The sequence below is a fragment of the Thunnus albacares genome, chromosome 3 (assembly GCF_914725855.1).
Source record: "Thunnus albacares chromosome 3, fThuAlb1.1, whole genome shotgun sequence".
Taxonomy (NCBI): Eukaryota; Metazoa; Chordata; class Actinopteri; order Scombriformes; family Scombridae; genus Thunnus; species Thunnus albacares.
In genome coordinates this window covers 33,314,501-33,339,847 of record NC_058108.1, presented here as the reverse complement: position 1 = coordinate 33,339,847, position 25,347 = coordinate 33,314,501, and the positions used below count along the sequence as shown (strand labels likewise).

The 25,347-nt window shown below is 39.3% G+C and overlaps 1 protein-coding gene across 1 annotated transcript; it reads right to left on the bottom strand.

The window, feature by feature from the left end:
- Nucleotides 1–2,980: 2,980 nt before the first annotated feature.
- On the bottom strand, nt 2,981–10,760 carry LOC122973103 (aspartate aminotransferase, cytoplasmic-like). Its single transcript, XM_044340489.1, has 9 exons — nt 10,525–10,760; nt 7,613–7,794; nt 7,372–7,495; nt 7,166–7,278; nt 6,667–6,771; nt 6,352–6,502; nt 6,087–6,252; nt 4,372–4,514; nt 2,981–4,225 (listed from the first exon to the last, which is right to left on the bottom strand). Exons 1-9 carry the CDS (start codon nt 10,631–10,633, stop codon nt 4,086–4,088), a joined length of 1,233 nt encoding a protein of 410 aa, XP_044196424.1. The 5' UTR covers nt 10,634–10,760; the 3' UTR covers nt 2,981–4,085.
- Nucleotides 10,761–25,347: the final 14,587 nt, after the last annotated feature.

The following is a 25,347-nucleotide window of genomic DNA, read 5'->3' as shown; positions in this document are numbered from 1 at the left end:
CTCCACGTTGGCACTAAAACACACTGAAACACTTTGAGATGTATGTATTTTTTTTTCTTGGCTGCATGTATTTTTGAGTGTGAATTTAAGGGTTATTTGATAGAGCTGAAAGGTTACATTTTGAATGTGAATGAAGCAGTCCACTCCGGCATCATATGATGCTGTAATGCCCTTCAGAAGTTAGTTAGTTAGTCGGGGGGGGCGTGATCTCTTTACCAAGCTTGACTCCTCTTTTCTTTGCTGCAACTCCCAAATGCCACCCACGTTTTTGTACGAGGGCAATCCTGAAAACACTGAATGTTATGAATGTGAATGATCCTGCAGAATGAAGGAAAAGAGTGTAGATTTTATATCTCTGCTAGTGTAAATATGTCGACCTCAGGAGATGTGAAACTTTACTGCTCGGATATAATTGAGATAATCGCAGATTAGTTGCTATTTACACAGAAGTAAACTAGCTTGAATTTCAAGTATTTTTCTATGATTTTCAAATACTATTTAAACTTCAACCGTTTGTTGTTCCCTCTGAAGCCTCCGGCCTCCTCACAGCAAATCACATCCGTCAAGGCCGATATTTATCATCGTCATATTGTCCAATAGGAGACATTTTGACTGGAAAAGCAGCTGATGATTCATAATTTTTCTTTCCAAGAAAGGTAAATAAAATGATCCCAACTGTGCTTATCTATACTGATGGTTAGTTAAATAAGATATTAAAATATTTCTGGCTATGATACACTTGTAGTTTCCATTATATCAGAAGAAGTCACTTTTTTATTCACATCCATTGGGATCACTACTTGAAAATCAAAGTTTGCATATTTTGAAAACACAGCATGATTACTGGAACAATTTTATAACCTTAAAATCCTTAAAAAACATGTAGCTTTCTTTATACTTACAGGACTCAATGCATACAGACTATAAGGGCTAATGGGAGTCTTATTTTTGGAGGGATTTATGCCTCAGTGTATGCAAGTTCAACTTTTATCTAGTAGATTTGATGCATTTGGAGACATCCGGTATGAAGGGAACAAAGTCAAATATGTGAAGCACTAATTACCTGCTTAAATTTAGTGGTTTATGTCTAATAATTGACCACACTGATTAAATATATAATCCAGCTGCAGCTCGTGGATGGATTCATCAGTTGTTATTGAACTTAAGCTCTGACTGTCTGCAGCCCCGAATCAATCAATCAATCATCAGCTCCACTCATATCTGTGCAAATCCATTCTCTCCGCATGAACCTGCGCTGCTCTGCACATGTTTGTCTGCACGGTGTGTGCTGAGGGGGACCGGATGAACGGGGCGTGGCTCCGAGATTTGTGCTACTGCAGCCTGGAGGAGGTAGAGGAGGAGGAGGAGGAAGATGAGAGTACAGACAGAAGGGTGAAGCTTCCAGTTTGACCGATTAAAAAAAAAGCTGTTATTTACCTTTAATGAGAAGCCAGTCAAAATAATCTATATAGCTGAGGTTACTACTGCTGCATTTACAGTTTGTAAAATGATATTTTCTTTGCATGTTTTATAGGAAATTCATCATCATCAAGAGCACTAATGCATTCCTCACTTTGTGTGCAGAAAACCAATCTCATAACAATTTGGATTGTTTCATTGGAGAGTTTTAAGATCTCAACATGTTCTGACTATTTTGCTCTTTGGGAAACAGTTTGGATGCCATTTTTTTTTTTTCTTTTATCATCAAATTTAAAGTTCCTGAATACTGGGAATACATACTGGCCATCAGCAGCCTCTCTCTCCCAGTAATATCAGTTTTAAACAACCGGATTGATCACATACAGATGGGAGGGGTCGCTGTTTTTTAACTCAGCTCATTGGTTAATGTAACAGGCGGAGGAAGAGAGAGAGAGGGGGAAGCATCCCTCTCTGGGTGTGCAATATATCAAACCTGCTGAGTCACTTTGCTGCATTGGAGCAGCGGCCGCAGCCAATCAGCATCATCCTTTGAGGTCAAAAGTAGACAATAACGAGATTCTGCTGCTGCAGGATTATGTTGATTGGATTGAGAGGTTTCCCTGCTGCGAAGAGTCTGAGATCAGCATCTTATTTTCACCATTTCTCCATATAATCTCTGAAAATTTGTATGTTTTCAGCTCTTTTTTTTTTTTTTTTTTTTGCTTTTTGTAATAGAAAGACCTGTGTGAAAGAGAGTGTGTTAAGTATTTTTTTGGGAAAGAACATGAGAAATTATTACTTGTAAAATAAAAAAAACAACAACTATGTGATGGTATTTTGCATTAAAATAAAATGAAATATAAAGATCCACAACATACTGAATCTCAACTGTTTGCTCTTTATTTCACACTTAAGTCTGCTGATATTTTATGTTTTTCTTATTGTCAACAAATCGCCTGAAAAGACCAAAACTAACAATGAACTGAAATCCAGTAGAACTAAAACTATTCAAAAAGGAAATATTGGATGTTTTACTCCACTTTTTCCACATTTATCTGACCACTACACTTAATATATACTTTGTAAACTGAGCTTTTTGTGCCCAGCTACATGTTTTTACATGAAAATGCATACATGACAATGAGTTTAAGTATATTTTACTGACCGTACTTGTGTACTTCTACTTCAGTAACAGTTTGACTGCAGGATTTTTACTTTTAATGGAATATTTTTATTACCACTTCTACTTAAGGATCTTAGGACTTCTTTTACCACTGGTTGCCAATTCTCCTGTGCTATAGATCTCCATTTCTAGACTAAAAACCATTAAAAACATATTGATACATTCACATACATCATCCTGCTGCTGGAAATACTCACTAACTCTATCAAGAATTTAGAGGGAATTCAGCCTTTTCACAGGATTTGTTGACAACAGAATTAAAATACTGATGTTTAAAGCTCACTTTTTCTGATCTTTATACATGTAGTTATTGTAGAGACTGTACTGTTCAGAAAGGGTTTGCGGGAGGAAAAAAAAAAGGAGGCAGAGAAGCAGAGATTGATTGGTTCCTGTGGTTTATAATTTATTACAGTATGAACACACATATTGCTGCATGTCATCATAAAAACAACACCACATAATGGGAGTGTGTGTGTGCTAACAAGTGTCAGGGTCTGAGGTCTGATCCGAGTGGCTCATTACAACGACCGAGGCACAATAAAAAGGGCACTGCAGGGTGGAGAAAACAACAACAACAACAACAAAAACAACACAGAAGAAACACAGAAGAGAGGTGATTTTGTTCATTATTGGCACACAAATCCGTTTTGAGTGATTAAACTGACATTAACGACCTACCAATTACCTACCGAGACAGGCACACGCATGACCTTTAAGTGACGTTTGAACCCGGTCACATGACACCCATAATGCCCTTCTTCTGACGTCAACGTAAGAAATGTCCTGGGATGAGTTTTGATAGTGCGTCTTAGTTGACTTGGACAACTAATCTAAAATTAAAACCGTACATACCGACAGTTGATATCAATCATTTGTTACTTGACACACAGAGCGAGGCGGGTTACGGTACCGGTTAATTGTACTGTAACGTCGTTATTTGTAACTTCTGATGGCTGGAAAACAAAGAAAAGTGATTTGTCATGGGCTCTGAGCTAAAAAAGTAAAGTTCTTTTGCAGGAAATATCAGGACCTCTACCTGTGGTTACATATATTTACAGTAACTTATCTGCACCTTCATTTGTTCAATACTACAGATACATAACAGTTAATCCCTTGAAGTGCTAGAAATGACAGAGGAAGCACAGAGTCAGATCGTACAAAGACAGGAAATCTTTATATGAAGGGACCTTTTTCGACTAAACGTTTTATCTTCTTCTACACATTTAGGCGTACGTTTAGAGCCCTGCTGATGGCGTTCAAGTGTCTTCCTAAAATCATTGCACCTCCCAAAAAAGGTTTTTACACCTTCATGTGAGAACAGAGAGAAGCATTCGTCCTCCCATTGGTTCAACTGCAAAAAAAAACAAAACTCCCCTGCTGCAGATTAACCAATCAGAGGAGAGGATAAAGCAGGGTTTGGACACAGACATGATGGTGGTGATACTTCCTGCGGCGTTACAGGAGGTGGCAGTGGAAGCGGCCTTTACTGGACCTTGGTGACGGACTCGTGGATGGACTGGGCAACGTAGTCGATGTTCTTGCTGGTCAGGCCGCACATGTTGATGCGACCGCTGGCCATCAGGTACACGTGCTTCTCTTTGATCATGTACTCCACCTGCTTGGCTGTGGGAGGAATCACAACGCGGTGGCCGGTCATTTAGAGGGTAGAAGAAGAACGGATGCTTCGTGTTGTTACAGGGATGGTGTGTATAAATAACTGGATATGGTTTGATGTGTGTGTGTGTGTGTGTGTTTTTTTCCCCACTTACGGTTCAGGCCGGTGAAGCTGAACATGCCGATCTGCTGGGTGATGTGGTCCCAGGTGCCCGGGGTGCCCAGAGCCTGCAGCTTGGTCTTCAGCTGATCCCTCATCAGCAGGACACGGTCTGCCATGGTCTTAACGTTACCCTTCCTACACAGAGGACAAAAGACGGTAAATGAGAATAACTATGATAAAACTTGTGACGAGACGTTCCAGATGAAATTAAGATACTCCTCATCCTTTGGGAACTTTGAGAGCATCAAAATGTGAACACGTCGCTTACGTACGATGTAAAATATACGTAAGGACGTAAAATATAATGTTGGGGCTGTTGGCGGTGCCAGTAGAAAACAAAAGAGTTTATCCTGTGTGGTGGCAATTTTAGACTATTTCATACTCAGCTCAGTACTCAGGCTCAGCTTTGCTTTGAGCTGGACGCTAACATGTTGGCATGCTAACAATAGCGTGTTGGTATACATGTTAACAACTACGAGATGTCAACACGCTAACATTTAGCAGGTCACATTTAGCATGTTAGGATGTTAAAGTTAGCATTTTAACACTGTTAATATGAAATGTTAGCTTTCTGACAAACATTAGCATGTTAATATGCTAATGTTAAGAAGTGTTAGCCTTCTGACAAACATTAGCATGTTAATATGCTAATGTTAAGAAGTGTTAGCCTTCTGACAAACGTTAGCATGTTAATATGCTAATGTTAAGAAGTGTTAGCCTTCTGACAAACGTTAGCATGTTAATTATATTATTATTATTATAATCATGCTGATTATATGAAGAACTGTCAATACATTCAAGGCCAATTAAAAAAAAATCAACTAAAGACGAATCAGCTGTGTGACCACTGAGTCTAGTTTACATTATTAATTTTTAATTGACATTGTGATGTGCTGTTGTGTGTAGCTTTGTATTTTGTATGGTGTGTTCTTTGTGTTTTGTTTGTTTGTTTGTTTGTTTATTTTTTGCTTTGTACTGTTTGTTGTTGTGCTATTGTATGTTTTGATTGTGGTGGACTTCAGATGCAAATTAGCTTCAAGCTAACTCCGGTGCAGTGCATCATTTATGCTTAATACGGCACACTGTCCTGTTCAATAAATCATATCAATAATATTAATAATAATAATAATGATAATAATAATAATAACATGCATTTATTAGTGGAGAATAATAATAATCATCATATTAATAATAATATTACTATATTAATAAAGTTTAGTTATATAAAATGTATCAAACCTAGTGTGCTTTACAAGGTAAAGGAAAAAACACAAATGTCCCAAAATGCAAAAATCACAGCCTCCAACATCACAAAGACGTTTGCTGACTTTGTCCTGATTTCTATCAACAAAGCTGTGCTGAAGGCGAACCTGCCTCGATTTATCAATGTCATGAACCTGGAATGATGTCAAGTCTGTCTTGCACTGAGTGGCTGAAAGCCAGTAGCTAGCAAGTTAGCTCGCTGGTTGAATTTAATATATACCTTTAGACAAGTTCAGATTTGATACACCAGCCTTTCAAAAACACAGCAACCTGTTTAATTCTACAACCGTCTGCTGGAGAGTGGATGAAGTCCATCAACTGCACCGACATACGGCTGTGAGGACTGTTAGGAGAACAGATGACATCAAGAAGACAACATATGGCGCTAACTGGCACTTGCAGTAGTGAGTCATAGCTAAAGCTAACTGGCAGTAAGGAACGTACCATTCTGCGAACAGCTCGGGGCAGTTGAGGGTCTTGCTGACGATGCGTGCTCCCTGAGTTGGCGGGTTGGACCAGGTTGTCCTGACAATCTTCTCCATCTGAGACAGGATGCGGGTCAGGTTGTCTTTGTCCTTAGCGACCACCGTCAGGTTTCCTACTCTCTCATCTGACAACGAGAACGAGAAGAGGGATTATACTCAAATGTATGGAGGCTTTTGAGTTTGTGCAAGTGTGTGTGTGTGTGTGTGTGTGTGTGTGTACTCACTGTACAGGCCGAAGTTTTTGGAGAAGGACTGAGCTACAAAGAGCTCAAAGCCCTGAGAGACAAAGTAGCGGATGGCCCAGGCGTCTCTATCCAGACTGCCAGAGGCGAAGCCCTGATAGGCCGAGTCGAAGAACACAAACAGATTCCTCCTCTAGAAAAAAAAAAAACAGGAGATGAAGAGGAACAAAAGATTAAAAGATGAGTAAAAGCTCCTTCCAACATGTCTTTGAGTAAAAATGAAAAAAAGGCAACTTTAAGGATAAAATGTGGAAATAGTAACAGCAGCGTAAACGTACAAGAACAACATTGTTTTACCTTCATGACCTCTGCGATCTTCTTCCACTCCTCCTGGTTGGGGTCGGTGCCGGTGGGGTTGTGTGCGCAGGCGTGAAGGACAAAGATTGAATGTTCTGGAGCTTTCTGTTAAAGAGAGGAAGAGTTTGAAAGTCACCGGAACGAGTGAAAACAGGAAGAGTGTCAGTCACATGTCACAGTTTATTCAAGGCTTTACTTTGCCTTGAGGCTCTGTTACATCCACTAATTAACTGTTTCCCTCCTGGATCGATGTCTGCCAGCACTTATACTGTCTCTCCTCCTCTTTCAGTCTTGTTAGCTACAGATTTAACAGACGACGTGTCGTTTTGACTGATAAGTAATGAGATTCAATCCTTACCGTTCTTGTAAATGCAGTCACAAGTTTTCTAGGACGGCCTGTTAACTAACTTCTTATTGGCAGAGCTTTTGTTTGTTTGTCGAGTCATCATAAAGTAAAAAACGCTGACATTAAGCAACCTTTACACCTGGCTGTCCTCACCTCCAGGTCATCCAGCAGTCCGGTGAGATCCAGGCCCCTCTTGGCAGCGTCCCAGTAGTGATAAGGCCGGATGTCTTTGAAGCCAGCATCAGCAAACACGCCGTTGTGGTTCTCTGGGAGAAAGACGCACAAAAGATGTTGTTAAAATCTGGCAGGTCAGCGATTCAGGTGTCATGTTACCCTGACTTTCCCAGCTGTTCACTAACCCCAGGTAGGCGCTGAGACGTAGACAGGTGTGGCCGTGTTGTTGACGCCGTTGTACCAGCGACGCAGGAACTCTGCCCCGATCTTCAACGCACCGGTCCCACCCAGACCCTGGCACGCTCCCACCTGAGAGGACAGCAGGAAGGAGACGTGAATAAGAAGAGAAGCTAAAAACCATCATATGTATGTGTGCGTGTTTACATGAGACACACCAGCCTCAGAGTCTCATGTCTCGCGTCTCACCCTGTTCTCCTTGATGGCCGGGCTGTCGTCTCCCAGGGCGACCTTGGAGGCGGCTGAACGGAAGTCAGGCAGGCCGAGGATGGGCAGGTACTCGTGGTTCAGGCTTTCGTCCTCCACGATGAGCCGCTCCACCTTCTTCACCACCGGCAGCACCCAGGGCAGGCAGTCATCAGTACGGTAAGCTGGAGGGGACACAAAGCCACAAAGTATTTTGTCAACAAGCCACAAAGCTGTCTAATAAATATTAACATCAAATTGCAAAACAATAGTGTAATAAAATCCAAGGCAAAAGAAAAGGGAAGAAAAAAAAAACACAATTTACGCAGAAAGTCTGTAAAAACACACTACAATAACAGGCTAAATATTCAGTAATGTATTGACATGACTAAATATATTTTTCTCTTAATTGTCAACTAATAACACAACAGTAAAATAAACCAAATATCTTTACTATGCTCCTGTACTTTGACTTCCTTTTGCTACTTGTTTTCATGTCATATTGCCCAAACTACAGCCCGATTTCTCAAGACTGTAAGTCTCAATGAACTATTTTAGTCTCTGGAACAAGGTTTATTTTTACTTTTATTTCAAAGAATGCAGCCTAAATATACACATAACAAAACAATCTGAAACAATAAGGTAGAGAGACACAGAGTGAAGTGAGAGAAAGAAAACAGTACTATTTAATTGAATGAAATGTGACACTGAAGGTCACCTTTACTAGCCAGACTAAACTAAGTGTACGCATGTGCGTGTGTGTGCGTGTGTGTGTTGCTCATATTTGACTCCTGAAGAACTCGTGCTCAGTCATACTGATATAATATGGAAGCCTGCATCAGTGCTGTATCAAATATCAGGCCTTCAACACAGCTGTGGACGACTACTATGGATGACAGAGAAGACGCACTTGAAAAGGTCAGAGATAAGAAGGTTTGTTATTTTGGATCTGTGGATCACCTGGAGGAAATATTTGGTGGATGTGAAAATACTTTAACAGAGTAAGGAAAGAAATTTAAAAAAATTGAGGGTGACATCAATTATAAATAAAGACTCCCAAGTCAGAGTCCAGAGTCAAAATGGTAAAGCACCCTGGCTGTGTACCAGAGACCGGCGATGGAGAATTTTGTGACCCTAAAACATGGGTGAGGCTCTCTGCAGTCTGCTCAGTGTTCCCAGACCAGCTGGTTCACCGCACTTAGATATGTTTTGGCATCAAGGTTAAAAAAATAGACAAGATGAACTTTCATTATCTTGTGGGAGACAGTTAGGTCACTACAGTGACAAAAAAAGAGGAAAAAACAATACTCCTGTCCAGATTTCCAGACTAACAGATGTTTGTGTACAGATTCTTGTGAAAAGCACATATGCAGGGTATGCGCATACAAAGATTAGTAGCTGTTTACATCATAAATACTACGGTAGTAAGAGTTTATTATCTGAAATGGTATTTTGCCTACTTTTGACTGAGATAACTGAATATACTGTTGAGTCGTTTTTATCAAAGGGAAACTCTGGTGATTTTACTGCATATGTGAAAAAAAAGTAATATAAAGCCTTTTGTGGCTCCAGAGGGAGCTGCACAGAATCTGATAAATTGACTCAAGTGATGTCACTTGACTCAGCGTCTGCTGGGGCTGAAGGGGTCTGAGGCTGCTATATTAGCTGCTGCAGGCATAAAACACCAGAATCTCTGACCAAACTGTCGGCGGCTGGGTTGCATTGTGGGTAATGTAGGCATCAGGTTGTGAAAAGGAAGTAGAATGCATGGAAAAATAAGGACAATAACTCTGATTTTGCTGCATAAGTTTTGATATTTTTTGTACAGTTGATTATAAGAGTGAAATGCTACATCGATAGAGAACTCTTCTATTATAATACTGATTTCATGATGTGTTACGACATAGTTTAGGGTACTTTGGTTACTGTAATGTTGAGATAAAGCTCAAATTCTTTAAACTCATACAATTTCTGTAGAAATGTTGAATGAACTTATTAAAGTAAATAATGAATTCTTTTCTGTTTGCTTATTTTAATTTAGTTTAGTTGATATTATGAGAAGCAAGACCTGACGTCACATGTAACCTCGACCAGTACAACCAGTTCTAGTCTGGTGAGGATGAGTTCACCTCAACCTTACAACACTACTCTGACATATTCAAGGCCTTTGTTATAAGTTGTAGTTGTACAGCCTCAGCCTTCAAAAGGCACAGTAATACCATATCAATATTACAAATGTTAGTTTCTCTGTCATCCTGCAAAGGCATTAATGAAAGATAACATCATCCCTGCACCTGTCACACAATGCAACGAGCACAGTTTGTCTCTGACATCCGCCAAACAAGCAGAACTGGCGAGTTTAGATGTTAAACATGAGGTCTTCATGTGACAGAAATGACAAGACAATATGTCAGAAGTTAGACAATAGCCCTATTACTGAGGAAATGATGCGTTCAAGGGCACGTGAGACAGTGCAGGAAGTCTGTCTTTTACAACATAACAATATGATTCTCTTTAAATGAGAGGAGCTTGAAGGGTAAAAGGTGAAACAACAGTCACAAGACGAGGTACTGCTTCCATAAAAGTGTCGTTTCATTCAGTATGGCTGTAGCATTTACTGTGCGCTGTGTTGACAGAAATAATGAAACTGTAAACATGAAGCCTGAACCAGCTCGTTAGCTTCACTGCTAGCTTGAAGCGAAGGTCAAATCAAAGAAATGCTTGTGTTGGATGGTGTAACACCAGCACCGCTCAGACAGGGTCGCGCATGACTAAATTACTGACTGATAGAGCGATGCAGGACAGCGCTTGCTGGGCTGACTCAGTGCCAGAGCAGAGGAAAGCTAACGTAGCATTAGCATTAGCGTTAGCATTAGCGTTAGCATTAGCATTAGCAGACAACGATCAAATCTTACCTCCAACACCAAGGTTCACTTTCTGCGGGTGGGTGTCCTCCCTGAAGTCAGCGGTCAGCTTGAAGACGGCTACCGGCGGGGCCTGAGGGACATCGCTAAATACGGACATGGCTCGGGGCAAAGCGGATGATCCCGGTGCAGTGCGAGAGGAGGAGACGGGGGTACAGGGTGCGTGCAGCGGCAGGTAGAGAGGGAGACGGGCCGGGTTCACCTTCAGCCCGGCAGGCTCAGGACATACAGAGATAGGCGTCAATCCGCTAGCCAATGGGATGGCGCGTAACGCTGACGTAACTCTGAGAGCCAATGAGAACACAGCAACTGAAATATTATATTTTTTATTTATTCAATATAAAATCAGTTCAATCGTTGTTTATAATTTAGATGGCTCTGTATGTATTTTAAATTTTAAATATATTATATTTACAGTAAATAGTAGTAGCAGTAATAGCAGTGGTGTAAAGTACATTTACGCATGCACTGTACTTACAATTTTTACGTACTTGTACTTTACTTGAGTATTTCCATGTGATGCTACTTTATACTTCCACTCCAATACATTTATTTGACAGCTTTAGTTACTTTTCAGATGAAGATTTGATACACTGGATAATATAACAAGCTTTTAAAATACAACACATTGTTAAAGATCAAACCAGTGGTTTCCAACCTTTTTGGCTTTTAACATCTTACAAGAAGCAGCGTATAGTGAGTTGTTAACCAAAATAGTGATTTTCCCCCTAAACTTCTCACATGGTTTCATCTCAATAAATGTTCAAATGATCCCATATTTTACCAAAAACACTGATGCTTCAGTATTAATAATCTAATGATGTCATATATGATAATATATCAGTCAGAGGGACAAAATTAGCACTTTTACTTGCATACTTTAAGTACATTTTACTTAAACTTTATGTACTTTTACTCAAGTAGGATTTTTCATGCAGGATTTTTACAGGACTTACATTGCTATATTAATACTTACTAATACTTACTAAATACTAAAAGTAGTAAAGTAAAAGTAGAGGATCTGAGTACTTCCACCACTGAGTAATAGTAGTAGTTGTATAGTGGTAAAATAATAAGAATGTGAATAATTATATTCTCTGTGTGATATCATATAAGAAAAAAACTAATCAATTAAACAATAAGAAAAAATAATTAAATATTAAATACAAAGACAGACTAATGTGACACCCATCTCCCTTATGGCTTCATTTATGGCACTAATTAAGACCTGTAATAGAGTTTTGCCACATATTTTATTATCATCTAGGCTATAATTACATAAATGAATGCCTTTCAGAAAATGAAATGATTATAGCTCGTGTAGCTGTTCATGTAGATGATGATAACTGCCTGGAAGTTATAGCTTAGCCCACGTTTTACTGACATCTCAACATTGTATTTTTTTGTAATGCCCATGTTAACAAAAACAACAAAAAGCTTTTTCTACCAACACAGAGCACATGCAGCACAACATGCACAATATACAAAATAAAAATGCTGTGTATGAGAGTGTGTGAATAGTATATACACAGCGTAAGAGCCAGAATGAATGATATCACAGTAATCCAGCGGCTGTTTCTGTCTCTTGGGAACTGGCATCATTGCTTTACACAAACATCCAGCGATAAGAATTAAGTGGTTTAGATAAACTATCAAAACCATCACAGTGGAGCATTTTAGTGACTATCCAGCAGCATGCAGCGAACCTCCGCTCTGCCACAAGATGTCAGTGTGACCATGCAGAGGAAAGTGCACAGTCACAATGACTACAAGTTCTCCTTCAGTTCACTTCAATCCAAACATGGTTTAACCATAAAAAAGCAATTCAAGGATGTAATCTTGTGACAGTTCTGCTATTTTCTGATGTTTAAGAAAAAACAATAAATTAATTAACTGAGATAATAATCTGCAGATTGATCAAGAATGAAAATGATTTCTAGTTGCAGTCCTAATTGTATGATTGCATGTAAACAGCATCGTTTACATGCAAGCTGATTAGTGGAGCTAATTTAATCAAATTTTGTTGGGTAGTTTAATCCATTAAAATGCATATTTCATTAATTTATGTTTTGAATGAAAAGATGGAAGTATAGTAACAAAAAGAGGGACTTTGGCACTAAAAAACACTAAAAATCACAACAAAATACATCAACAAAGACACACTACAAGCAAGTAAACACAAAATCCAGTGAAGATGCAACACTGAATGAATGCACTAAGTCTCCCCACTGTGCATCGCTGCATGCTAAAAAAAAAAATGGCATTTTAAATTTGCACGATTATAAAAACATTGATCTCTCTCTCACGCACATACACACAAGAGAGCCGTGTGCAGACTCACTCTTCTCATCCTTGTCTCTGCTGTTAGGGGAAACTTTGTGCAAACATCCAGGTGTGTTTCTCTTCTCCTCTTCCTCTCTCTTCCTCTCTCTCTCTCTCTCTCTCTCTCTCTCTCTCTCTCTCTCTGTCTCATGTGTTTGATCTGAAGTGTTTGATGAATAGCCTCGGCTTCACTTCTGTATAGCCTCCACTTCCAGCCCTCCTGCAGCTAAAGTAGCATGTTTTTGTGTCAGTGAAGTGTGACTCTCTGACACACACACACACACACACACACACACACACACACACACTCCTAACATTTCTTTTCATTTACTAATAACCTAATTGCAATTGTAAAATCAATCCAAAATCCACATTGTAGGCTAAATTAAGTCAGACTGAACGGACCTCACTTCTCAAAAAAAAAACTCCAAATGGTTTTCACAAGCAGTACATGAATACACACTCACACACACACTCACACACTCACACACACACACGTGGCACTTCACACATCACACAGTTCTCCCGCTGTTACCCTCTCACTCTGTCATTCTCAGAGATGATGAGGCCTCCTCCTCTCTTCCACTCCTTTCCTTTTTCCTTTCCCTCTCCAGAAACACTCCGGTGAACCGTCAACAGTGTTGAATTTCAAAGGGGCGAGAGGCTAATGCTCCTGGATGAAGCTGATTGAGTCAATTTGTCGACATGATGGACGTTCCGCGGCCTCGGCTCCCGCTCTCCCGCTGACTGCAGGCTACAGAGGATTTTCAGGACATTTTTCAGGAGTGTAAAAAAAAAAATAAGATGTTTTACTGCTTAGTGAGAGGTGGAGGGGACCAAACCTTGATTTGACAGGTTAGAATGTGAACCAGGTTTTTTTTTTTGCCCAGTGCATTTTCAATTTGACCACTGGGAGCATCTACTGCACACTACATCCCATGAATCCAGATCCATTCCCAATACGGGAAAACTAACAGTGCAGACAAACAACAAATTTACAAGGTCAATTCACCAAAATGACAAAAAAACACCTTTTGTCTTGCTGCTAGAGGTACACGGTCATGCAGGTAATTAGGTTTTATCTGTTTAGATCTTGCATTTCCATCACAGATCCAGCCTCCCTGCACAGTGGCCTGCAGCCGTACTACATATAGTAATGCAGCACGTAGTAGCGACAGATAATGCTCAATATGTTTGTCTACTTCCAACATTTTAAAACTTTTGATTCATCTTCACTGTTCTCCTTGCAATCGGCAACAGACACGGATGGAACCAGAGTCTGATTGATTGCCACGATATCCTCACACTGAACCTTCTCTCTGAGAGCTTTACTCTGGTCTCCACTTCAAGTTAGCTCATAATTTAAGAGTCAGGTCAGGGATTGAACCTAAAAAAATCTCCAGAATTAGAGCCAGTAGTGGACGAAGTTGCCTGTATAGTTCAGCTGAAATCCCCAGTTGATCCGATCCGCCATGAAAAGACCAAAAATGTCAGTTTTGTCGTCAAATTTCTTGACAGAAACAGCGTCCGGACCCCCCTCACATCCACATGATGAGTTCCAGCTTCTAGAAGGACCAGAGCTGCCCGATGCAGACTGAACCACTACTCTTACTCATTTCTTCCTGTCTGTATCAAGACTCTAAACACCATGAAATGAAGGATGCCATTAACCACATGTTTATGATGAACAGATGAATGTGTGGGTGACTAATATGTGTCTCATGCTGTTGGTTTTATTTTCTTGGTTATCATGCTACTGGTAGGGATGTGCTCAAATACAAATACAATATTTGGCAAAGCACAAATAGTGGTTTTTTTTTAATGAATATTTGTTTCATACAAATATTTTAAAATATATATATTTTCAGGAAGAAAAATAAACCATGTCAAATACCACAGTGCAGGTTGGTTACATCACTATCTCAGTGTCTCTCCTCTGCTCCGCTGTGACGTCTATCAGTAGGTCTCAGTGAGGGGAGTCACATCCACCTGCTAGATGACGCACATTTCCTAATTCGGACATCACTCCCGGAGTTGGGATTGTTCCCCAGAGATAAAGCTGAACTACTGACACACGCTTCATGAACGCTTATTGTAACACTTTAATTATCTAAAATTAAAAGCGTAATAAAAACAAAAACAGGATTTTTAAGCCTCTGTCCACTTTTATTAGAATACAAATACCAATAATGTTGCTGCCTCAACAAATACAGATACAAATACAAATACTGGGATCTCTGCACATCCCTAGCTACTGTTATTGATGCTGTTGTACTTAACTGTACTTATGTATACTTTCCAGCTCTTCTTAAAACCTTTAGATATGAGTTTAGAAACATCAGAGCAAAGCATAACACCACAATAATTTTACTGTTGATATAGTAGAGGCAAAAACTAGACCTTCTTCCAAGGCAGGTGTACAAAATCAGCCAAACATTACAAAGTCCTACACTATACCAGTTAAGTGTAAAAGGAGAAATCACATCCATCATTCAAGCAGTCATCCCATCTGAAACGCATGCGGCCGTAGCAAGTTAAAGTAGGCAGAACTGAGAATTTATGATATACATTATGTGAACGCAGAATGAAAGTAAATTCATTGTTTAATATATAGCTCCATGACTATAACACTAGAATGTCCCGCTGCACTTGAATGGTCCACTAGATACAGAAGTATTTGGAAACCAAAACCCATACAGACCTGGCAATGATAATAATAATAATTAGTCAAAGATAATCTGATTTCCTTCAGCTGGAAAAACAAAATCTGCTCCGGCTGCTTGTTCTCAGTCATCACCTGTTCTCCTGCGCCAAGGCCCTCTGAACGGCACTGATTTGCGTGTGTGTGTGTGTGTGTGTGTGTGTGTGTGTGTGTGTGTGTGTGTGTGTTTAACAAGGGCATATAGAGGGCAAAGCACCTGCATGATGACTCTCATACTGTTCCCACTCGTCCAGCACACACCATCTCCCTCCAAAACCTTCTTTCAAGCTCCAGTTGTTTTCATTCCTCTCCATGTTTCATGTGTGAAACATCTGAGGAATGAGAAGAAAACTCTCAGTGTGTATGTATCTGTGTGTGTGTGTGTGTGTGGAAGAGTAAAAGAAGAGTAAAAGAAGGATCTAATGTGTCCTTTTATGTACGTCAGCCACTGTACGTCTGTATTAAGCTATGAGCATGTTTTCTATAGAGGCTGTTCAGCGCCTATAGGGGAGGTCTGGGTACGGGGGTGTCGGTGGGTGTTTGGTGGTGGTGGGGGTGGGGGGGGTCAGAGGGATTCATTGTCAGGTCAGTAATTATCAGATTTGCCGAGGCACCAGCAGGAGCAGGACACACACACACACACACCTTAAGCCGCCCCGGGCCAGCTGAGGCGAAGCTAAGAGAGGAGAGCCGTCAGTGGGACGAGTTGACAGGTCAACCGCCCGGGGGAGACGATAGCCAGCGCTGCTCTGACAGCTGCTTAGTGGGAGATTCTGCCTGCTCATGCTCAGAAACACACACACACACACACACACACACATACAAACACACACTTTAACAAGCTCTGACATAAAGACGCAGAAAAATGCATTTACACATCATTTCCTACACATGGAAAATCCACAAGAACACCCAGCAGCTGCAGAGCACAAACAAACAAAGCTACACGTGTACTTCCATATAAAAACAGCTGCAGAAACATGCTGTTTATCCTCCCGCGGTTCAAATGATTTCATCACAGTCTACATGGAAAGCAGAGGAGAGAAAACAGATCAGCGTGGAAGGAAAGTGAATCATCATGCAGTGTGATTCAGCCGACTATTTCTGTGGAACTCCCATCACTTCCAATGAAATTTGCTCCTGGTGTGTAAAGGCCTATTCATCGATACAGCTCAGACACTGTTTGTCTTAAAGTTAATGTAATAATGCAAGGAGTCAATTCTGAGTGTGCGTTACACATAGTGGGTTAGTTTAAACGCACTATAGCAGACAAGGTGAGTGGTCATAGTAGATTTAAAGGACAAGTTCACAGTTTTTCTGCCGTAAATCAACAATCAGGAGCCCAAATGAACATCGAAACATGTTTTTTCTTGCTGTAATCATTCCTCCTGTTCATACTGACCATTACAGGATCCCTTCATAATGCACTTACAATGTAAGTGATGCAGGGTAAAATCCACAGTCCTCCTTCTGTGCAAAAATGTATTTGAAAGTTTATTTGAAGACAATGTGAGGCTTCAGCTAATGAATCAAATCAAATCAACATCTTTCAAAGTTGTTTATTAGTTCCTGGTTTTTGTTATAAATCCTTCCACTTCAGCTGAACAGGAAAACACTGTTGTGTCGAAACACAAAGCAGGATTTTTTTTTCACTAAAAAGATTTTAATTGTGGACGATATCCACTTTATTTGACTAACTCAGCCTGCTGAAGCCTCATATTATCTACAGATAAACGTTTAAATATATTTTTTGATTTTTTTTAACCCCCGTCACTTAGATTGAAAACACTTTTGTGTAAGATGAGGATTCCTTACTGTGGTGGCATCTGGTTGAAGACAGCTGTGCACGCCACTTACATAATATACACACAAATATTATACACAGCACAGTTAGCTTTAGCTCATGTTGAAAACTCTATATCCTCTGCTGAATGTGATTTAACAATGATACTAATTGAACCATCGGTAAACTATCTTTTTGAAGGGAACCTCTAACTCTCCGCAGGGGCCCCGTGTGTCCGTGGCCGTCACTGTGGACGTGGTTTGGCATTGACAGTTAATGGGGTGTGGTGTGTCAGTGAGCTATAGGTCTCATTTCCTTCTCTGTCAGACTTGTGCGCACAACAACTTGTCAACACGGTAATTTACACCGCTAAGCCGAGATCAAGACCTTACAGAAAGTGTAGGTTGAGCTCTGTGTGTGTGTGTGTGTGTGTGTGTGTGTGTGTTAGCGTGCACGCCTCTCTACTCTATATACTGTATGTCTGAGCACATGCACGCCGAGCTCTGCCTCTCTGCCTTCTTGTCTGTGTTGAGTCTGGGTGATCCCTGACAGGAAGTGATCCGTGTTGCTGTGTACACATCAACAAACAGGACCTGCATGTGTCTGTGAGGAGGAGAAGGGAGGAGGGAGGAGGGAGGAGGTGGAGGACAGGGTCAAGGGTCAGGGTGGGGAGGAGAATGTTGACTGACGCCCTTTACCAGCAGCGTGTCTGCTGTTTGTTTGGCCAGAGGCCTGTCCTGTCATCAACATCTCAGCCTGGCAGCGGAGGGGAGGCGAGACGGAAAGAGAGCGCTTGAAGACAACACAGAAGATGTGTTGTTGGGTGGGGGGGGGGTAGGTGGGTGGGGGTGGAGGGGCTTTAAGTTAAAGAAGTGATTTTGTTAACTGAAGGTTGCCAGTTTGAATCCCCTTACAGGCAGGAGCAGTTTGGTTGGGGGGAAACTTAATGATCTCCTTGAAGGTTCGGTCTGGGAGGCAATTAGTTGTAGTGATTACCTTTTGATTCCTTGTTGCTGTCAGTAAGTTGGATCACTGCACCACCACTGCAAAAGCCCATTAAAAGTCTTGATTTAAAGGAAGGGTTCGCAATTTTTCAAGTCTGTCTTAAAACAAACATACTGACCATTAGAAGATCCCTTCATAATGCACTTACACTGTAATGATGTAATGATAGAGGACAAAATTCACAAGCCTCATTCTGTGCAAAAAAGTATTTAAAAGTTTATCTGAAGCTAAAATCAAGTAGATATCTTTCAACGTTACAGTCTTTTTAGCGCCAAAGTCCCTCTTTTTGTTATTATTACTTCCACCACAGCTCAACAGGGAAACACTGTCCGAGGAAACACAAAACTAACTAACTCAGACTCAGACTCAAAAAATGCATTTTTGCACTAAATGACTGTGTGGATTTTGGCCCCCATCACTTACACTGAAAGCACATTTTAAGAGGATCTTTTAACAGCCTGTATGAACAGGAGGAATTATTACAGCGAGGAAAACCTCTTTCACTATTCATATGGGCATCTGACTGTGGTTTTAAGACACATTTGATAAATTGTGAACCTTTCCTTTAAATAAGATAACAGAGGGAAACATCAACATGGGATCCTGAACCACACAGCCACTTCAGGTTCTCATGTTCTTCGACTCTGCAAAATAATACTGTGACATGAAAGTTAGACATCAGGAACAAAACACTTAAAAAAGCAGTTACCTCAAACATTAAAGTTGCATTTTAAAATAACAATCATATTCATCATCATCATCATAAAATGCTACTCTGACAGCTAAACTTCCACTGTTCCTCGTCCATGCAGACTACTGTAGTATCCCTGAAGAACCGTGTGGTGGGCAGCATCCTCCCTCTGCTGATTGATGGCTTTATTGTTGCTATGCCAGACAGCTGCTGTCAAGGTTTCCGAGCTGCAAGACGGGTCCGAGTCTGGGAACAGTCGGCTCCTATTTTTGGGTTTTCAGGGCCACTTTCTTTTGGGGGGGGGAGCTGACAAGGCCTCGCCAGCAGCTGATAGGAATTGGATCACGTGTGTGTGTGCGTGTGTGTGTGTGTGTGTGTGTGTGTGTGTGTGTGTCTCCTAAACGTTCAACACTGAGAAACAGCATCTCTTTCAGCGTCAAGAGGATGATGCAGCTTCTCCCCACTAGAGGGCGACTCTGTTTTCAACACACTGCAGAAGAGAAGACAAAGTAGAAGCTTTTAAAAGGTAGAATGAAGATTATTAAAGGTCATGAATGATGGAAAATGAACATTTTAATACTTAAAGAAGTTTAACAAGTAGTTGGAGGAAGATTGAGTTTTTGCCTTACTCTAAATTCAGTATTTCTGTTATGTAAAATCCATTTCTCAGTATAAAATTCCTACTATTTTGTAAATTTTTAATTAATATCAGAAGCATATTTCACACATGTTTTTCAAATGGCCTCAGACTACCTCATCAACTCAGTTAGTACTCAGAACTTAACTTTAGGGAGTGCTTACACATCAAATAAATAACCATATAATACAAAATATAATAAAAAGACAACAAGAAAAAGGAAACAATTACAGAAAAATGTCATTTCTACAAACCCCGTACCATACATGCATCACCTGCACGAATCTCACAAGTCATGGAAATAATTAACAGATCAGATAAAATTTTGTCCTCAAGTAAGATTATAAAAAAAAAAAAAAGTACAGTATATGCAACAAACGACAGAAAAAATTATCATTAGTTTAAAAATCTACTGAAGTTCATTTTAGTTTCTGGTTAAATTTCAAAAGATATCAGAGAAATGTGTATAAACTGACACATCTATAATATTTCCATCTGATGGAATAATGCAGCCATAAAAAAACACAAAAAAAAAACATGAAGTCTTTGTGTCTTTTAATATTTTATTTAAACATCATAAACAGCAGCTTCAATCAAGAGTTGTACAGAATATACTTGAAGTCAGACCGTGTGATATTTCTTATCTTTAAGGGGGGAGAAGGATGAACGTCACATACTACACATTACGCCACATGATGATACTAAACTGTAAATGTGAACCACTAACTGGGACCAGTAGCTACGAGTCTGCGGAGAGTGATGGTGTCCTGCTGGTGTCGGTTTACCACACGAGTCAAAGGTGAATGTCTTGTTTTGCCTCAGAGACCTTGAAGCCTGATGTGCTGCGTCCGCCAAGCATCAGACCGAGCTGCAGCTGCAAGTGTGTATGTGTGTGTGTGTGTCTGCAGTGCATCTGTGTGCACCATCTTATGTGTGTGTGTGTGTGTGTGTGTGTGTGTGTGTGTGTGTGTGTGTGTGTGTTTACGCAAGACATGCTGACTCCAGAATACCCATTTATTTTTTATGTGTAGTTTACTGTCCCCAAACATCGCGGGGGGAAAAGCATTTCTTGTCCAAAAAACTGCATTCCAGGCCCAAAGCTCGGCTCTGCGGCTCTTTATTTACAGCGTTGGCGTGTGATGGAGGAGCCACGCGGTCTCTCCCAATAACAGATTGTCATTTTGACGGCGATGCCACAGGGGGAGAGAGCAACAGCCCAAGTCCATCCCTCTGAAACGCTGTTTACTCCCTGGAAGGTCACAAGGCCGCATCACAGCACAGGGACACACACTTCCATGCACGCATATACACACACACACACACACACACATACACAAAATAACACGCCATGAAAACTTTGTATTTTTAACATGCAGAGTCATGATCATGTTCAATGTGGAATCCTTATTTTTCTCATTAAATAACAATGATTGAAGCTTCTAACATTATTATTTAAGCAAGAAAAAAAAAAAACAGAAAAAAGGAAATATAAGTTATCAATCATCATTTGCTGTCACGGTTCATTATTCTGTGTATTTCAGCCTTCAGCAGTGAGGATATATGGGAGTTTTAAAGTGCCATTGTAGCACAATCAATCACAAACAACATGTGGTCTATAGATAGATTTGTGTAAACGTACAGTCATTAGAAACATGCTGATACACCCACATACACACGTTTGCACAGCAAGACGACTTCCTTTCACATGAATTATAGCCACTCCACAATAGCTCCAATAATAGTTTCCCATCTCTGCGCTGGTGACAGCGGCGACCCCTCCCTGACCTTTCGGTTCTGGTCGCAGGGGGCTCTCGACATAGCTTCTGGTTTCATTCATACCAACGAGGCAGTAAACAGACGGGACTTTAAGGAAGTTTAAAACCGGAGCTGCAGGACGCCACCTGTTAGGACAAGTAAAGAAAAAAGGGAATTTTGGCATTTAAAAAATGTTTTCAGGGTTTAATAACAACAGTAATATTAACAGATAGCCTATTTTTATATTAACAATGGATCAAATGACTGTATGTGATATTATATAATTATCACCCAACTCTGCAGTGTTTTAGCGTCTTTCAGCTCTTTGTTTTGGTTTTCCAGCCCACAACTTTACTGTTTTGGGTCACTCTCACTGCTCTTATGGCACTGTTTTGAAATTAAGTTGAAAAAAGTTCTAATAAATCACCTATTCGCCGTCTGTCCGAAGCCACGTGTTAGTCGGTGAATAATATTTAGGATGAATAGCAAAGAAAAGACATTTTGCTTATTGAAAGATGTTGATATGATGCAACAACAACACCGAAACCCTGTTTTAGTATCAAGCAAAATGAAAGGATCAAGTTTCAAGTCCATCTTTTATCAATAACAGATCAATGACTACAGTATGTGTAATGTGAAAGGTGTTACTCATAGAAAATTATCACTCTGCCCAGCTCTATGTTGCATTTTATCATCTTTTACACCGTGCTACTTTACTTTTATGGTTGACTCTCATTGTTTTCATCAATTTCCTTTATAGCAGCATCAGGCGACAGACAATATAGCAACTAGCTGGTAAAGGAAGCCGAACGTTTAAGCAGCCAGAGAACCAGATATTTTTCTCAGGAGTTGGTTGAGAACAAACCAGAGCGAAGAGGAGAGAGAATATTGGACTCATGTTCACCAAGTGGACAGAAATATGACTCAAGATGAATAATAATGTTCTACTGTTTAATAACATGTTTGCCATCTGAACTTTATAAGGTGATAACATATTAATGCTACACTTAGAGCCCAGAGTGACATATGTGTGCTGAAATAGTATAAATGATCCCAAGCATGTTTTCAATGGTACTAATATCATAATTCTCCATATTTTACTATGCAAATCTTCACTTTGTGTAAAAACACAGCCAGAGCTGACTATTTCCGGCAGTCTGAGGTTGGACAAATCAAGCGGATATCTTTCAAAGTATCTTTGTTTTCCTTCCTGATCAGTAGAAGAGGGAAATTCATTCTAAAAAAGAGTTTAACTTTGGAAAATAACCACTTGATTTGACGAAATAGAGCTTTACTGAACTCTGAAAAGCATTTTTGTCCCCCATCTCTTCCTTTGCTGACATGTTGGGAAGAGATCAGGAGCAGTAAGGAGGAAAGATTAAGGCCACTAGTAATGCTTTCAATGAACACATGGGTATTTGTGATGCGTCATGTGATAAGACAGACTTTAAAAAATTGTTAAGAAAACCTTTTTTTTTTGTGCTTTACTTGTGCTGCTGACATTGAACTCACCCCTTGAATTACAGGCTTGGAAATGACGTATGAAAGAGCAGGATAACACCCACTGTGTCAGGATAACTGTTATAAGTGGTCACGTTTGATTCACTGGAACACCGACATTCAAAATGATCAATATTTATAAACTTCAGAATCAACCATAAACTAACCACAGACCATATCACTGTCCTCTCACAAGTGGATTTAACGCTGTGTACACTGGATATGTACACACAACTGATCGTTTTGGTTCTGTTTATCTTGGACTGTTGTCACGAGTTGATTCGCCGCTTGCAGTTTGAGGTGCTAAATGGGAGTTTATAGAAAATACAATCTACTCTATCTTAATTGTATTTACCGCTATAGAGCTGTAATTTAGCATGTTGAGCAAATGATAATATTTATAATTGACCTGTTTTTATAACACAATGACTAGAACAAGAGTGAAATATTGCTAAATTTAAAGAAAAATTCACATTAAGGCTTTGTATTTCTATCTGCTTCCCTCCTTTTCACACAACAACGAGCGAGCAAATAGTTTTATGCTCAGTCCAAAGTTGATTTTCCATTCAAATCTACACCATCAGAAATAGTGAATCATAGATTAAAGATCAGAATAACTTCTTTTGTGTGTGTGGAACAAGTGTGGAGGGAAATCAGGGTTCATCACAAACATTAAACGCATTATTTGACCTCAAAAAGCCTGATATGAAACCACAAGAGTGAGCTTTATGTTATCTGACCTGCAAGTTTCCTCTTTCTTCATCCTTTATGTCATTGTATATCTGTATGGATCCAGATTGTTTTTAAAGCTGTGTTTTTTGCTATTTTCCCCACGTATGTTTAGGTTTTTATGAATGTTTTATTGGTTTGAAATACACACTGTAATAAACAGATTCAACCGTGGGACCAGATTTTTTTCAACACTATTTATTCGGGGGGTTGATGTTGTACAGACACAGTCAAAATACAGCCTGTTATGTTTTAAATATAAAATAAAAATATTAAATTAAGTATACAAACTTTAAACAGTATATAAAACCGTCTTAGGTTTGTATCAGATGACAGATGCCATAATTCTCAGAGTTGCAGCAGCTTGTGTTAATACTGATTTGGCAGAAAAAATACCCATAAACCTAAATATTACACTCGAAATGTAACTGATATCTTATCAGCACACAATGAACAGCGGACAAATCTGTTCAGATCGGCCAAATTATGCGTCTGTCTGTGTTGTTCATCTTGTAAGTTTATAAGATGTTATGAGGTCATATTTATCAGGGTTTACATGAGCTTTGTGTTTACATTGTTATCTGCTGTTAGATTTATGAAGAGTCGTGTAAAGGATCAGATGTCATCTATAAAAGGGAAAACTTCAGCGTTCATCAGGGGGTCAGATATTTTTGTTGGATTTAGTTGTTCACCACTCATGTAAACTATCATGTTTAAATGTACTACAATGTAAAAAATAATACTTCACTATGCTGCTGTAAAAAATGTTGGTTAAATAAAAATTAAAAAGTACTTCAAGTATGAAAAGTAAAGGTACTCAAAATGCACTCATAATAACATCTTTCAGTGTCAAATTATTACATATCATAATATGCATGTGATGATTATGTGTGTATATGTATTTTAATGCTGTAGTGAGTCAAGGTGGAGCTAATATTTTATCTACTTTACATATTGTTGGATAATTTAATCTGTGACAATGTTTATTTTATAAGATGATCATGAGTTTTTTTTTCATAATTTATAAATTAATATGGAAATAACTAATAATTACAGCTGACATATTAATCTAGTGGATTTAAAAGTGAAATATTTTTCCTCTGAGTGAAAAGTCAAGTACAAATACCTCAAACTTGTACTCAAGTCTGGTACTTAGATATGTTTCACCACTGTTAATCTGCAGTAATAAAAGAGGCTCGTGAGACAATCTGACGTCATAAAAGTGTATTTTTGGCACAAAATGCTGGTTGAGTGAAATTACATTTGATTTACAAATTGTAAAATTATAGATACTTTACAAGTATTTTATGTCACAAATTGATCTTTTTTTTAATCAGTGAAGCTTAATATGTCATGAAAATTTATATTTTTTCTTTTGCCTGAATTTCAAAAATACAATATTGGAAAAATTAACTATAATTACATTATACATTTTCTAATTGCTTGATCTTAATCAGCAGCACAGTCAGCTTTAAAGTATAAAAAGTGACACACAATTAGTCAACAAAAAATCTATCTGTGGCTATTTTGGTGATTAATTTCTTATTTAAATCAAACATTTGCTGGTTCCAGTTTCTCAGTGTAAAGATTGGTTTTGTTTTGTTTTTTCAAATTTTTCATTGTAATTCACTGTAAATTGAATATATTTGTGTTTTCCTAGTTGGTCTGACTAAAGATGTAATCTGAAGATG

Bases quoted from the DNA above. Each gene is read 5' to 3' on its own strand.
- LOC122973103 (XM_044340489.1), bottom strand. From the start codon at position 10,633: ATGTCCGTATTTAGCGATGTCCCTCAGGCCCCGCCGGTAGCCGTCTTC. The intron at 6,772-7,165 runs GTGAGGACAGCC...TCTCTTTAACAG, and splicing joins GACTGCTGGATGACCTGGAG to AAAGCTCCAGAACATTCAAT. The intron at 6,503-6,666 runs GTAAAACAATGT...TTTTTTTTCTAG, and splicing joins AGATCGCAGAGGTCATGAAG to AGGAGGAATCTGTTTGTGTT.